The sequence below is a fragment of the Eurypyga helias genome, unplaced genomic scaffold (assembly GCF_000690775.1).
Source record: "Eurypyga helias isolate BGI_N326 unplaced genomic scaffold, ASM69077v1 scaffold31842, whole genome shotgun sequence".
NCBI classification, from domain to species: Eukaryota; Metazoa; Chordata; class Aves; order Eurypygiformes; family Eurypygidae; genus Eurypyga; species Eurypyga helias.
The window spans coordinates 1-15558 of NW_010238429.1; the positions used below are offsets into that span (position 1 = coordinate 1).

The 15558-nt window shown below is 49.5% G+C and overlaps 1 protein-coding gene across 1 annotated transcript; it reads right to left on the minus strand.

The window, feature by feature from the left end:
* Positions 1-5422: 5422 nt before the first annotated feature.
* ATP6V0C (ATPase, H+ transporting, lysosomal 16kDa, V0 subunit c) lies at positions 5423-7281 on the minus strand. Its single transcript, XM_010147846.1, has 2 exons — positions 7086-7281; positions 5423-6254 (listed from the first exon to the last, which is right to left on the minus strand). Exons 1-2 carry the CDS (start codon positions 7217-7219, stop codon positions 6050-6052), a joined length of 339 nt encoding a protein of 112 aa, XP_010146148.1. The 5' UTR covers positions 7220-7281; the 3' UTR covers positions 5423-6049.
* Positions 7282-15558: the final 8277 nt, after the last annotated feature.

The window sequence follows — 15558 nt, forward strand, 5'->3', positions numbered from 1 at the left end:
ATCTTATCCAGGGACACGCCAGAGCTGCTGAGCTCAGGGAAGCCGGAGAGGGGCGGGGAAGCGCTGCTGTGCTGACATCTGCTCCTCACAACCATCTCAACTCGGCCTCACAACATCCCCAGGACAGAGGGTGGGGAGGCACTGGGACAGGTTGCCCAGAGAAGCTGTGGATGCCCCATCCCTGGAAGTGTCCAAGGCCAGGCTGGATGAGGCTGGGAGCAACCTGGTCTGGTGGAAGGTGTCCCTGCCCATGGCAGGGGGTTGTAACTGGACGGGCTTTAAGGGCCCTTCCAAACCAAGCCATCCCGTGATTCTGTGATTCTATGATCTTGCCAGTCTGCACACACCTCCTGCCGCCTCTTGCTTTATGTTTGGGGCAGAATCTTCTTCCACTATGTCCACTGACTCCGACCTGGAGGTCATTGCTTCTTTTAAATGCCACTTCCTAAGCTGAGGGCACTGCTGTAGGCAGGCTCCGAAGGTCACTGGACAAGTCAGCAGCAGCCTCAGAGGTCAGACAGAAAGGCTGTTGGGCTCCCTACAGCCATGCCACCAGGGCTGCTTATGCCTGCGGCCAGAAGGACAACCACGTCCCATCTCCAGAGCACTGACGGCGAGTACTGTGCCATGTTGAAATTGAAGCCAGCATCCTCAGGAGTCTGAGCATTTACTCCCAAACATCTGCTGGCAGATGTTTCATTTTGAAACTACTTCCCCTCTGTCCTCCTCGCTCCGCAGGCGCTGCTGTGTGCTGCAGCAGTCCACGTAGCACTCTCACCCCTGTGTTTATCCCACTTGGTGACCCCGCGGTATCGCAGACACTGTCAAGTGTCTCCTCAAGGACTGTGTCTGGGCAGGGTGCTGATGTGAGCTCTGCTGATGAATCACAGCGAGAAAGGATAAACGATGGGAATGTAATTGTGCATGAACGTAACATCCCCATCTGGCCAGGAACTGGATTTTAATGAGGTTTTATGCTGTACTTATCATTCCGTAATGTCAGTGCTTGTCCACAGTGCAAGCTGCCTCTTACTGTCAGCAGGATACCAGGAAAGGCCCCTGAAGGAGAGCTGGGAATGATGCTAATGGAGGCCAGGAGAACTACGTGCAGCACTGTTTTGGGAATTTGAGGTTAAGGATGGCTTCAGGCACATTTTCCTCATCGTGGCTGAAATGATCCTTGTCTGGGGCACCCGGCAGCATATTGGTGGGAATGATTTCTGGCTTCAGTACAGGTGAGGTTGAGGAGACTCCAACACAAGTCTGTTAGAAAATGAATCCTGAAAGTGGATCTCGGGCCTGCTTATTTGAGCAAATGTTTCTGCGAGGAGGGAAGGACTCTTCCCAGCTGCTTAATTGAGTTCAGATGTCAAAAGGCATATACAGCACCCAAACTGCCTGTGGCCAAAAGAGGGCACTTTCAAATGAACGTCCATGCTCACAGACCCGTGACACTAACTCTTCTTGGCAGTGGAAGAGACATCTAGGTAAATGCCAACACTGCCTGCTTACAGCTGGTAACATCCACCAGAAAACATCCTGCCGTGGTCCATCCCACTGACACAGCTTCGCCGACCCTTCGGTGGCAGAGATCCAACGTTCCTCTAGGCTGCAAGCCCCGCAGCCAACCACGGAATCAGCGCCAGAGAACGGCCCGGACCTCCCTCTGCACGGCTGGGAGGAACAGCGCAGCCTGTGCGGACGTGAAAGGTGGGGAAATTTGCCTCATCGATGCTGTAGGTACGACACCCAGCCCAACCTCGTCTGGCCTGCTGTATTCTCATCCCTTTGGACGGTCTCCGTTTACTTCTCAGTACTAAACTAACCCTGTCTTCCATCACCAGTAACTGCACACTCCTCTACTTGCACGCTCTTTCTACTACCCCAGTAAGAGGCTGAGGGAATCAGAAGCTGTAGTTTCACTTCCATTCTCTTTAGCAAATGGTTTCTTTCTTCAGGTTGAGTTATTTTTAGCCTGGCTCAATTCCCGAATTAGATTCACTGCCTGACGGCATGCGAAGTAGTACCAGCACACCTGGGAGAAACGGGAGCGCGTGCTACAGATGCGCAGGGTGCAGGTGTCCCGAGGGAGGGCTGGGGCTAGCACGGCTGCCAATGCAGTGCTTGTGGGCATCCGGCCTTGCCTTCCCATTTGTCCCCTGCATTCACAGGGCTGTGAGAAACTGCCCTAATGCACACAAGAGCCAGGGAGGCTGTTTAAATCAGAGTTGAGAACACATTCCAATCTTGGGAATATACGTGATTTCCAAAGATTTGACCTCAGCCCACCTGAGACAGGCAAAGCCATTAGGTGTAGGTGGTCGTGATCGCCGTCACCCCTTTACCCTCTCCCACAGGCAGAGGAGGAAAGCACAGATGTGATAGCAAGGACAGGATGGGTCAAAGTGCCAAAAAAGGGGTCCAGGACTGAAACAGCCACCCGTACCCCCTTGGTAAACCCAGAAGAGCCAGGACTTGAGCCTGTCGTGAGTGCATCTCATCCCCTCAGCAAAAGGAAGATGGCAAACACAAGCCACTGATTCTCCAGGAACCTCATCCTGCCCTATTTCCCAGCTCATACCCTCACAGGGGAGAGAGAACTGTCAACCTTGTGGGGTGCAGGCGTGACCCTGCAGTTTGGCACTTAAGAGCCTCGGGCCTTCCACCCTGTAAGGCCGGGGGAGGATTTCTGTGTGCTTTGGCACTGTGATACTGAACAAGCTCGGCAGAAACGCAGTGAAAAGCTGGGACTGTCTCAGGAGCTAAATGAAGCGTGGCTTGCAGAGAAAAGGAACTGCATTCACTAGCAAGTAATAGGAACAAAAATGGAGAAGCTTTTTGGGACACAATCCTTTGAGCCTGAAACAGAAAATTCCCAGTCCAGGAGAAGTGGCACTGGGAAGACTTACTCTGGGTTTAATTTAATGATGTGAAAAGAAAAAGATGGTTAATACTTGTAGCACAGAAAGAGATACGCTGAGAGCAGGGTCAGTTCTCACCTGAAGAACAGTGCTGGTTTGTACAGTAAGGCTGGATGGAAACAGCAAAAAGCCGTAAACTCAGTATCCCCATGGTCAGACTGCAAAGGAAACAAGGTTTACTGAGAGTTTTTTCATTAGATCTGCTGTTACCCTGCAGCTGCAAGCAGCAGCTCAGTTTCTGGGATCAGTTTCTCTTAACGAGGTTTTTATTTCCCCAAAGCTTATTTACTTTTCCAGGTTGCTACACTTCTCTGTAAACCAGGTCTCCCAAGGAAAGACAATCCCTGAGCACTCACAGATAAAATCCTACTAAAAATGCTTCTCCAACAGAGCAGGAAAAAAAACCAGAAGAAAAAAAATCTGCAGCCTTTGAGAAAAAAAAAAAGCGCCAGCATGAAAGAGTTAAAGAAAGGTCAGCAAGCTCCACGAAGGCCTTGTGTATGCAGGCAGCATCTGGCAGCAGGCATCCCTTAACCTCACCTAGCCTGAACCACACTAAGGGACATTCACCCACTGCTGCAGAGCCAGCCTGCTGCTTCCTCCGCAGGGCTGACTCACTCTGCAGCGCACACTCGCAGGCACGCAAGCTGCCACGTTACAGAGGGCTATTTATGTGCCAGCAGACACCACCTCTTCTATTCAGGCACTCCACGAGTCCGTCATTTCACGCTCTGAGGCTGCCTGTTCCCCTCTTCCAAACCAGTCGATCCCTGCTAGATGGGACTGCACTCTGATCTAGCACGCTGCTGTCAGAAAACAAAGGAAAAGCACCAAAAGGTCTGTAATTTTCTTAATACTCTGAATCACTTGAGAAATTTGCTGATGCAATAGCATCAGTGAAGGACCTGAAATGCAAATTTTCAGCTGGGAGTCAGCATTGAGAATCTAGAGCATCCCTGTCAGAAAATGCCCGCCCAAGGCAAGGCAACATGCTCAGATTGTTAGTTTTGTTCCCAGTGTTACTTGCAGGTACTGGGCACAAAGCATCCCTCCCCCACTGCATGCTAACCCCAGCTTTTGTCCTGCGCTCTCTTCTCCTGACTTGCACGGGTTCACGGATCAGTGAGAAAGGCTTGATGTTCCAAGGCATGAACCAAAATGCCATCGATGGGATTGTGCCTGCGTTGGGTTACGTAAGCATCCATTACCATCCAGAGCCCAGGAACTGCCCTCTGAAAGGTCTCACCAAGCCACAGTGGGATCCTAAATGTTCCCACAGACCAGTGCCTTTAAACTGCTTATTTCTCTTAGAGATGAGAGCTACCACCAGCATTTAGTTGCTCTCTTAAGTGCAATTTGCTTGTATTCTTTTAAACCAGCAAAACACAAGGCTGGCAGGAGGCTCCCCTTAAAGATGGTAAAACCGTATCTCGAACATATCTGCAGCCCCAGCAAGGACCTTCTGTCCTGCTACACAATTCCTCCCACCAGAGCTGCAAGACAGACGTGGCATCCTTTGCAGAGAGCATGAATTAGTGATTCATCCCCTCCCGCCTGCAAGCTCTAGCAGACCCCGCATGGAAGTACTGGGAAGGCAATCACTGCAGGGACAATTATGCTCTGTCTCCATAAATGTACGTACCAGGGACACGGGTGACATACAGGTACACTACCACACCTGTTCCCAGCCAGGCTGGCAGCAGAGGTTCTAACAGACCTCTCCAGATGCCCCAGCTTCATTTGATCAAAGGCATTACTAGTGCCAGGTAGTGGTGGAACATGAACATTTCAGCTTGAACAAGGTGACACTTGACCCATTTTCCAAACTACACCACTGAGATTAACAGACTTCTCAAAGAATTTGGAGCAAACTCTCCACATTTGTAAGGGTCCAACACCTACTTCCCATAGGAGGAGCTTCAGCGTTGCTGTGCAACATTCAAAAACCCTCAGGACAAGAGATGGCTGCTACAGCATTCACTAGCTGCAAAAACAGAACTTCCAGCTCAAAGGCTCCTGATTTACAAGTTAAAAATAAGAGTTCTTGAATGAACCCATTTTGCTGATGAGACTATTGTTCAGGTACTTGAGGCAATTGCTGCGAATGGTGCAGCTTCCCAGCCAGCTCCATTCCTGCAGAGCCACCACAGGGAAAGCTGCCTGAAGGCCCCTCGGCAGCTCCCACTCCTTGTCCCTTGCTGAAGCCTGACCTCTGCCCCCTGCCCCTGCCTGCCCGGGCCCTGCTGCACAGCCTCTGCAAAGACGGGCTGCTCAGGCAGGGCGAGCACAGCACTGCAAGGGCCTCGCAGCTCCCGCTCACTGCCCGCCCCGCTGTCAGAACAGCACTGCTACCTGCCCAGGAGAAAAAGGAGGGGTTTAGCAATGACAGCATCACTTCTGCACAGCGCCCAGGCACTTCAAGAGCCCCCTTCCCCCGGAGGAACCCCTCCTCTGCCTAAAGCAGCAGCAAAAGCATGAAATCAGAGGCAGGAGTCATTACAGCAATGTAGTGAGGAAGTTTTATTTGGAAACATGGTTAAAGTTTGTAACCCAACACTGGGTGCACGACTCTGATGCCGGAGCATACGCAGGTACTACTGAAACACGGGAGTGTTTCGGACAGTTGCTGTAATAAAACACGAAATTCTCATACTCCAATACCAGGACACTACAGCAATCTTTAGAATCAAAGTTACATCCAAGGAATTCTCTGCACTTACAATTGACCCCACAGTGTAATCTACCTATATATAAGATTAATATATATAGCATGGGAAATTGAAAATCCTTGCTCCATAGATGTATGAACATGTCAAGTCTTTTATAAATAAACATCCAGTGAAGAGAAAAAATTACATTTCTAGTTCATATTTATACATAAAGTACTAACAGCAATGGGTGGAAAATTGCACACAGGCCACCCCAAGCCATGCAGCAGGCTTGGAGCAGCCCATCCAATTCAATATTGAAGTACACACAGGACAGACAAGTCACTAACATACATTGCGCATTTACAAGAGATCAACTACCAAATTGGGACAACTGTACACATTGGAGAGACCATTTTCGTTCTGGAGCTTTTTTTTAAACGTGGATTTGTTACATCTCTTTACATCATACCGCAATGTTTACTTTGTGGAGAGGATAAGGGCAACAATGAGGCCATAGAGACCCAAGACTTCAGCGAAGATCAAAATCAGGATCATGCCCACGAATAACCTGGGCTGCTGTGCCGTTCCCCGTACGCCTGCATCGCCCACAATGCCGATGGCGAAGCCAGCAGCCAGACCACTGAGGCCCACGCTCAAGCCAGCACCCAGCTGGAGAAAGCTCCTGTGGGACAGAGAGAAAGAGAGTTTCAGCTGCAAGCAACAGGACACCCAACCCATCAGCTCCAGGACAGCCCTTTTTTGCACTCCCCAAAGGAAGTAAGAACTAACATTTGAAGGGAACTTCTTTCCTGCAGAAAGGGCCTCTATACTCTTTAAGCAAGCACAGTATGTCTCAAAGCAGATGTTTCCTGAGACTCCTAGCTCAGGTACTGAAAAAATCCCAAGCAGCTACACAAAATCTTTGGCCAGTATTCAGGTACGGCTCATACACCAAGCTAAGCCAGCGGGCCTTCCTAGCCCAATCAAGCCAGTTCCAGCTATTCTCAAAAGCCAAGAATAAGTTAGATTAAGTTTCAGACTGTAACTGATGTAGAGGCCTGATGTATAGCTTGAGGATTGATTTACCAGCAAATAAAGCAGCAAGCAATATTAATTATTCATTTGCATCTCTCAGGCAACAGAACTATTTAGACAGTCTGATGGGCAGTCTTGGGGAGACCTGTCTATTCCAGGTCTAAAATTTGGCACCATTCAACAAGCTCACCCTCCCCTTCCAGTACTGCCCGTACACAGTTTCCTTCAAGCCATAAACCACCGCATGCCCTCCGGCAGTGGAATAGCTGATCTGCTGGCTAATACAACAAGCTGATGGTGCAGCACTACTACCCAGGCTAAGGCACCAGGTCAGACTGCTGAAACCCAGTCTGTCCGACTAGGCCCACGTTAGGAGCATTTAGCACTGACAGTCCTTCCTGGGGTCTTGAGCAAAACCCACCCAGAGCAGCAAAGCAGTGACAGGACAAGCGTAACACCGACAGACACAGCGACTTACTTGAATAGTGTGATAGAAGGTGAGAGGGCATTGGCAATGAGGACTGCCACTACGAGGCCATAGATAGCTATAATACCCGCCATGACAACAGGGATGATGGACTTCATGATGAGCTCAGGCCTCATGACAGACATGGCTGCAATACCCGTGCCACTCTTTGCTGTTCCATAGGCAGCTCCCAAGGCTGGAAGAGGGGGGGGAAAAAAGAGGCATTAGACATCCTCAAATATGGTCTCCTTCACTAGGCTGCAGTACTACAACAGCTGAGTCAGCACACAGAAGAATTGTGTAAAACTAACATGGTCACTTGACTACTTGTCAGCTGGGAATATTCCCCTAAGGGATGAGGAAGTGACCCATCTGGAGTCCTAGACCGAAGCTAGATCAGTAAAAAGGTGCTGTTCAAACCACACTGATAACAGAATACCCTAAGCTAGCTTCAGAGCAGGGTACGCTCCCTAGCAGACATTCATTACCTGTTTAGGAACCAAAACCCAAGGTTGGAATCTTAACTCATTACTTCAGAGTTTGTGCCCACACTGCGAGGCTCTACTCAGCTGAACTGCAGAGGAAACATGGCAAAGCAGCTGTCTCACAGCAGGATGTAACCCAGCTGACAGCCAGGTTTTACAGCTTCTGAGCCTCTTGGGCTGTTCTCAGTTGCACCCAACGTTTAACAAGTCACCTTCGCCGGGGCTCTTCTTCCACAGAGCCTACCTGCCTGTGCTCTGGCCTGGGGTTAAACGTGCCGCTTCAGCTTCATCAGACATACTGAGACAGCAGCAAGTGTGCATATTAGTGCTGCACTTTGTACCTTGGAGAAAGGACACCCTCCTCATGTGCCAATAACCTCAGCTGCGAAGGGTTCAGGCCCAAACACTGGAGCCACAGAGTATGGCTTGTAGGTGATACAGGACCACAGCCACCTTACTCCCATTCACCGATCACCTGCACGAACACCTGAGCACAGAGACCAACATAGGAATCCAAAGCAGAACATGGGCATATCACCTCCAATGGAGAACTGCTAGAGGAGCCCCGAAGCACTATCCCAGAAATTAAATTGTCTTGAAAACTTTTTATTAGTCTCACAAAAGCTTCCACCAATACCTCATTCTTTGATTCCCAAACACCCGGTAAGACCCCTTTCCTTCCAACCTTGCTCTGAGTACTCTACAAACTCCTTTACTGTAGACTGCACTCGCCATCACCCACAGTTAGATATGCAGGTCAGCAGCCATCCAGGACCACATCCTTGAAGCAGCACCACAAGGGATGGAGTCCTTTTCAGACACCATCAGGATGATATGCAAAGGCAACAGGCCCATTTTGCATGAAAACACTTTTGTCTGCTCTAAAGGGCTTCCAGAGATTACTAAAGCCACAGGGATTTTAAATCTTTGTACTGTTCAGAGACTATTTGAGTGTGCTCCACCCACCTAAAAACCTGAGGTTTCTAGGAGGGAGAACTGCTTGTTCCACAATCTGTAGCTGCTTCGTCTTACACCAGCATCCAAGTGTGAGACAGTGCACCTTGCCCAAAGCGTTGTTGGGAGGTATTCAAAGGGTTTAGGAGATGTGCTTTCCTGCTTCTCACTCAGGATTTGCATAAATCCTACCTTTGAGCAGTCAAGACCTGAGCAGTAATCCTCGGGGCTGCGCACGAATCAAGAGAGCACCACTGCATTAACACAATACCAGCAGAAGGAAGTTCAGTTGTAGCTATGGACGGAAAGCCTCATTATCAACCACAAATTGGTTCTGTACTAGCAAAGCTCTTGAACCTTGACGGTCACCAAGCCAGATGTAAAAGCAGATTCAGAACTAGAATCCAGCTTAGCAGGAAGCCTGAGCCAAGAGCAGAAGACAGGTTTTACCTGCACATGTAAGATGAGTCTGGAAACGAGCACAGACTCAGCCAGCGACAGTACTGTGTAAGGGCCTAGCCCCTAGGAAGTCTACAAAGGGATGACCAACTTGAATGAGGAACGTTTCCTGTTGGATGAAGCACCTTTTAAGGGCTGTAAGGGAGCAGAACCAAGATTCAGGTTATCTAGACTTGTAGGACTGGCTACAGCACTCAGCAGAAACCACTTCTCCTGTCTGAAATTTGTTATAAACCTGCCCAGAAACAAGAAGCTCACAAGGGAAGTTCACTATTTAGAATTAATCAGTCATTACTTCCTCCAAGTCTGAAGTTAAAGATGTTGCAATTAATGCAGTGATGGATTACAGACTGATTCTGTAATCCCCTTTACAGAAAGCCAGCCTGCTTAAGCTTTTGGGGAGGTGCAGATCAGCACAAGTTTGTCAATTGTTGTTAAATCCCATTTCTAGGGAATCAGCAAGAACTTATGCCTTGAACTCCATCTAGGCACGATCACAAAGCCTACACGTAGCCTATAGCAGCTGGCTGCCAGATTACACAAATGGCACTGCAGATCTATTACACTCCCACTGGTGGGCAGTCACAGTTCAGAGCTTGGCGCATCTGCCCCCCGTGAAGACTGTCAGCACCCTGACCAGCAGGCCTACAGCAGGGTCCCCACAGCTGCCTCGCCAGTACCTCACTGTACGGCTTGTCCTAGTGCTCTTCACTAGCCCGGGAAGTTCTCCTTGCACCTTTGACAATACCCAGCATTCCAGTCTGGTTGGCAAAGATGACACCCACTTCCCACCATGACCCAGATACTGAGTTATGGGCTATCTGGCACTTGGGCCAATCTTCCTGCACGACCCGACTTGCACCTCTGGGCAGCTGTGAACACTTGAAGCGTATGCTACATTCAGATATCCCCGACGGGCTGGAAGGCCATGTTTTCCACAGTCTTCTCTGTGAACAGGGTCTGAAGATATCTATGTGGAAAACAAGTGAAAATGGGGCAGCTCTTGCTCCATTGCTAACACCAAGACTGTGTTTGCTTCAGGTCATACAGCTCCATCGCATACAGGCCAGTTAAGCTGCAACACTACCTTTAAGGCATACAGAGCTATGGAAACAGCTACCTGGCAGCTGGAGAAGCACTCTGTCCACCCGGCTTTACCACCGAAGGAAACCATTCTGGCCTGTGTGCCATTTGTATGTCCAGTGGTGTTCTAACACGGACAAGTTTTATACCTCATTCAAGACCACCTACTCCCAGTAAGCCTGCATCAAAGGTTAACTTGATTTTGAAATACTTCTGAAGAGTAGTTCCTTGAACTCACACCACAGAGTTGATTAGTACTGCTCCTGGGGGCAAGATGCATGCCCCCAGGGCTGTGGATATGCTGCCTGGCACCTCACCCATAGCTGTTACTCCTATTAACCAAAGTGGCAGCAGAGGCAGGGCAGCTGTGCAGCTCCAAGATGAAGTATGAATGGGAAAGTAACTTGCCATCTAGGCTACAGCTTCAGTAAGGACTGAAGACTAGCTGTAGTCATGCCACTCCCAGGCCTTTCAGCACAGCTTTGCCTCCAGTATTCACTGTCAGTACTGGAGCAGCCTGCTGTTCGGGTCAAGGACTAGTCCAAGTGTTAGGACCCATCTTTTGTAGCTATAGTTACAGTGCTCAGTAAAGTCATGCACCGGAAGGTTAATCTGGCAGCTAAGTCAGCTGCAAGTCACCTCCCGCGACACTCCCTCCATACAGAAAGAGGCTGTAACCAAGAGCCTTGCATGGGTTCTGCATAGGGTTAAGGCACCTATGGACATCACCAGGGGTCTTCAAGCCAGGGAACCACTTGTACAGGTGCAGTTCCAGCAGCTGCAATACATTCAGACATGCTCAGCCCAAGAACAGAGGTCTGGAACCTCTGCCATACACACTCCTGCAGAATCCGGTCCATTCAGAGCCAGCAATTCCCCCCGTGTCCCACCACAGAGAAGCAGCTTTTCATACGACAGTGCAAGAAAGATTTCCAGAGCAGAATTCCCCTGCATAACACAAATCAAGCTTTCAATTAACGTATCATGGGTTATTATCTTAGCAAGTCTTAAAGACCATTCTGGATGAGTACTTACACCTAGAGCCTTTTATAATTAATCCATTATCAAATGGGCTGCCCTTGGCAGTAGGCAGGCTTCCCTTGAACTATCACTTCATCTTTGTGCCTTCATCTCATCCTTGAGCAGAAGATGGTTCTTAAACAGCCAGAGAACTGTTAAAAGCGATATCCAGATCAAGTACAGTCCTTGCTTCGCCGTGCCAGAAACCTGGCCATTTTCAAAGGAACAGGCTTCTTCCCACTGGTACTCTAAGGCTCCTCCCATACCACCACCTTTACCACAAGCACAGCTCTACCTCAGATCCCAGTAATGGATACTCCATGGCTGCCTTAGAAAAACCCTGTTGCTATGTCCAGTCTCCTCTCCACAGAAGAGCCAGAGCAGTGGAACTGTACCTGGAGCCTATGCAGACTCAGATCACGCCGTAGCCAGTCCCCCGGTGATAACCAGGGAGTGGGCAAACAGATAAGCTGCCCTACAGGAAGCTGTGAGGCTCTGAAAATCAAAATCTTCAGTGAGTCATCTGTTACAGGATTAGGGACAGCACGCTTTTTCTTCCCTAACTTTATGAGAGGGTGTGGGGACTGCAATCCAGCCTAGCACTGCCAGCCTACAGCATTATCAGAAGCCACCTGCCAGGCTTTTTAACTCTCCTTCAGTAAATTTGAGAACTCAAGTCTATCAACTCATCAAGAAGCTGCTGCAATAGCAGCAGTCCAAAGAAAAAAAAGGAGTTACCAGTCAACCATCCAAGCAGTGGGACTGCTGCAATTCATACTCCAGATTGTCTGGCATTCATGCAAAGCCAATGGCAACGTATGGCAAGGCCAACACTGGGCACCATGGAGTACAGGCTTGCTCTGCCGCATGCACAGTCCCGTCACTTGTCTGTATCATACAGACTCCCCTGCAAGCTTAAAGATGGCCCAGTCCAGACTGGTGGACCAGTGTACTCCAGGTACCAATGGGCAGTTTGTCACAGCAGTCAGCAGGAGCCCTTCTCATCTAGCTGGTCTAACAGCAGCTTGCACACTCACCAGCAGAGACCCACAGCTACGCTGCCTCGTTTCCAAAGCGTGGGAAAGCCAAGGTCATCTGACTGCATCCCATGGATGCTCCTGCAGCCACATCAGCCTGACCTGAAGCCTCACACTCACAAGATTCAGAGTCTGAAGAAAGCAAGTTCAGCAAGTTATGCCTTAATGTTTGGTGAGGACCACAAGCAGGTGGAAACACGCACATCTGTGAAACCATTGTTTCAAGCATCAAACAGCCTGACTAGGCTGGAGAGTTCTTCCATTTGCAACTGCTGCCCAAAGTCAGTCAGGCTCCGGACAGGCAGAAAAGGCTACTTTTGGGAAGGGAAAAGAGGAAGTTGACTAAGAGGTCCTGAGGCAGCTGGCACTTGTCTCCTCTACTGCTCTGAATGTTCCCATCAGAGGGGAAGGTACATGCACGCTTATAGCCCACAGCAACTTCGGGGTGAGACAGGAAGCCCATCAGGTTCACCTTGAAGCTGCAGTACAAGCAGCAGCATATCTGCTTGAGCCAAGTTTTGTAAAGCCAATGGTTTATCCTGATGCTCAATCTGGTTTCCAGATGATCTTAAAACTAGCATTTGCTGAGTAGAAATGATGCCCTTGTTGAGATGTCTTCCTTTAACTGAGCTGTGTAAGTACTAACTGGTTTACCTCTGTTACAACACATCTTCACAGCCTGCTAATTCACTTGCTGTTAAGGATGACTGATTAGGCCAGTCCCTTACTGTAGGCAGTCTGAGAGCTTGAACATCTGACCCACGGAGTTGTTCTGCCCAACCACAACGTCTTTGAAGCACTCTTTAATGATTTAGTAACAGACCAGCTTGAGCCACACTCAGCTCTGCCATTTCATTCTTACCTGCAAGCTCCTGCTAGGCTGAGGTCTACAGCTCCTTACTGAGAAGCTGGCAGCTCTCCTCTGCACTCCAAGACAGTATTTCAGGAAGCACAGGTATAACTTGCCTTCGAGGCTGCAAGCTGTTTATAGTCATGATGCCTTCTAGGCTGGGACTGTGCAGGGCTGTCAGACTCATCCAGCTACATGTTCTGAGCCAGCAGTTTTATCATGGAGGTCCCTTAGTAGCTAACCAACTGCTATACTACCTGCAGCCCTAGTTTGAAATAAAGCGTGTTTCATCACCCAGATCAGTGACAGTGAGGCAGTACTGAAGGCACCGAATGCCCATCCGGAGCACATGTCTCAGCAGAACTCCGAACCAGCTATGGAGGCCACAGTGGGGTGAGCCTGGGGCATCCAGCTTTTCTACAGGGAGCATCAGCAAGCCCAGAATCAGACAGCTCTGCCCAATACCAGTCTTTTCCATTCTGGCAGGCTGAAGTGGCACAGAAAAGCCACACTAATGTGATCACTCAACAGCACCTGACCCTCAGCCAGCCACATGTTTTACACATTGGAAATAAAGGAAGTTCAGCTATCAGAACAAGCTGTAACCAGCAGATGAATAAGCACAGGCTCAAAGCTAGCCAAGGTCACAGCAGCCTGCCTCAGTCTTTCTAGCTGCCATCAGTACGAGCTGACTAGAACAAGCGCTGCTATCTAGGTACCATCAGCAGTTAATGTTCAAACATCAACCAGTACTGCAGAAAGTCACTTGTTTTCACATCAAACTAGCCTGGACAGTATAGAACTGAACATGTTTACTAGAAACAGGTCTCAGAACTACAAGCTTCACAAGAATCTGATCTTTAGATAGCACATGAGCCAGACATGATCACTGCACTGATTAACACTCATCTAGAACAATTTTAGATCATTTTACACTGCATGTCCAGACACACTTTGCTCCTTCCTTCACAATCAGGCTGGGTTTATCAACTAACATGCAATGAACACCCGAACATGCTGCAGTGTCCCATCTCTATTAGGAAAGCTACATGACACTGCAAGTTTCCATTTATCCTACACTGACACCTCTGCCATACTGCCTTAAAGAGCCAAGCTGCTTCACAAAGCAGCAGCTCAGTAATGCTCACAACAAAGAAATAATTTTGCATCAGCACTACCCACAACCTATTGCTCCAGTGACTGAACCCATCAGATGCACGTAGGGCCCAGCAAGAGACTGCTTTCATGGCTCAGACCTGCTGCTATTGGGACCATCTGAGACAGATTTTGCACCAAGGACCAGTCACATACCAGCAGCAACATAATTCCCAAACATTCATCAATACAGTTTAAGCACTGACTTTCAATTACCCAACTCAAACCTTCCCCTTCAGCTTGCAAACCCACCATACCATGCTGTCAAACTCACAGATTCTTGGGAGTGCTTCACTTCTAGACATGCCAAGCAACACTCAGGAATTCCTACTGAAGTGCTGACTTTGCACCCCTCACTCATGTTTCCACTGAAACAAGCTTGTAGATCACAAACAGTGTCTAAAAGGCCATAAAACCGTGTTCTTTTGCTCCCAAGTTCAATTTTGCAAGAGGAATCCAGTGACTCCTTCCTCAGGAAGAAAGCTCTGTATTTAGGACCTTGTTCACTGCTGTTTTGCAAAAGACAAAAGTCTGGTTTTTCCAACAAATCACTAGGTCTTAGTCTATTCCTCCATCTTTCATCAGCCAAGGAGCAGATAGGGCAGCAGCCCCAACAGCATTCCAGCCGTACCGTTTTCAGCGAACTCCGTGTGTGTCAAGCGCGAGTACAACATTTTAACTCCACGGTGGCAGGGCCCCAACTGCCCTCAGCACCCAACACCTGCAACCCACCACCGGGTACAAACTGAGCAAGACTAAAACACACCCAGTCAGGCTGCTTTTCGCCAAGACTAAACCGAACATGGCTGGTGCGAAGCCAGTCAACGGTGCCAGCATCAGCATAGCCAGACAGCCTCCTCCAACACTAGTTTTAACCCACTGTATTTAGTTATTTGCACAGTTTAATCTACCACACTCATCAGTCAAGGGCAGCTCCCATCAATTTGCCTTGCAGACCCAGCTAGCTTTGCAGAGGCCTCATCACCATACCGTGAGCACACCAACAGCCATCTGCAACTCCAGCTACACCCCAGTGGTTTGAGTCCTCAGCTGGGAGCCCAATCAGGGGGCAGATGCAGACCCGGCAGGATGCTCACACACGGAGACACTGGCCAAGTCCTGAGAAGGCCAGACGGATTGCTAGTTCTTGTGCCCCCAGGTACTGTTAACACCTGCATTTGGAAAAGAGCTAGCTGAAGCCTTCCCCATGCCGCATCCCAAGCGGAGCGTCGGGCCTGCAGCTGTCGGGAAGCAGCAAACGCGCCGGCAGAACAGCGGCCATGCTCCACAGAAGGTTCATCCGGGCTCCGGGGGGGATGAGGCACCAGCACGGTCTCAGCAGTGCGAAGCAGCGCTTGTGGGTGTCGACGCAGACGCCGGTCACCGAGGCGACGGCTGCTGCAGAACGCCCAGCTCGCCCCGGAGCTCGCCCCGTGCCGCGC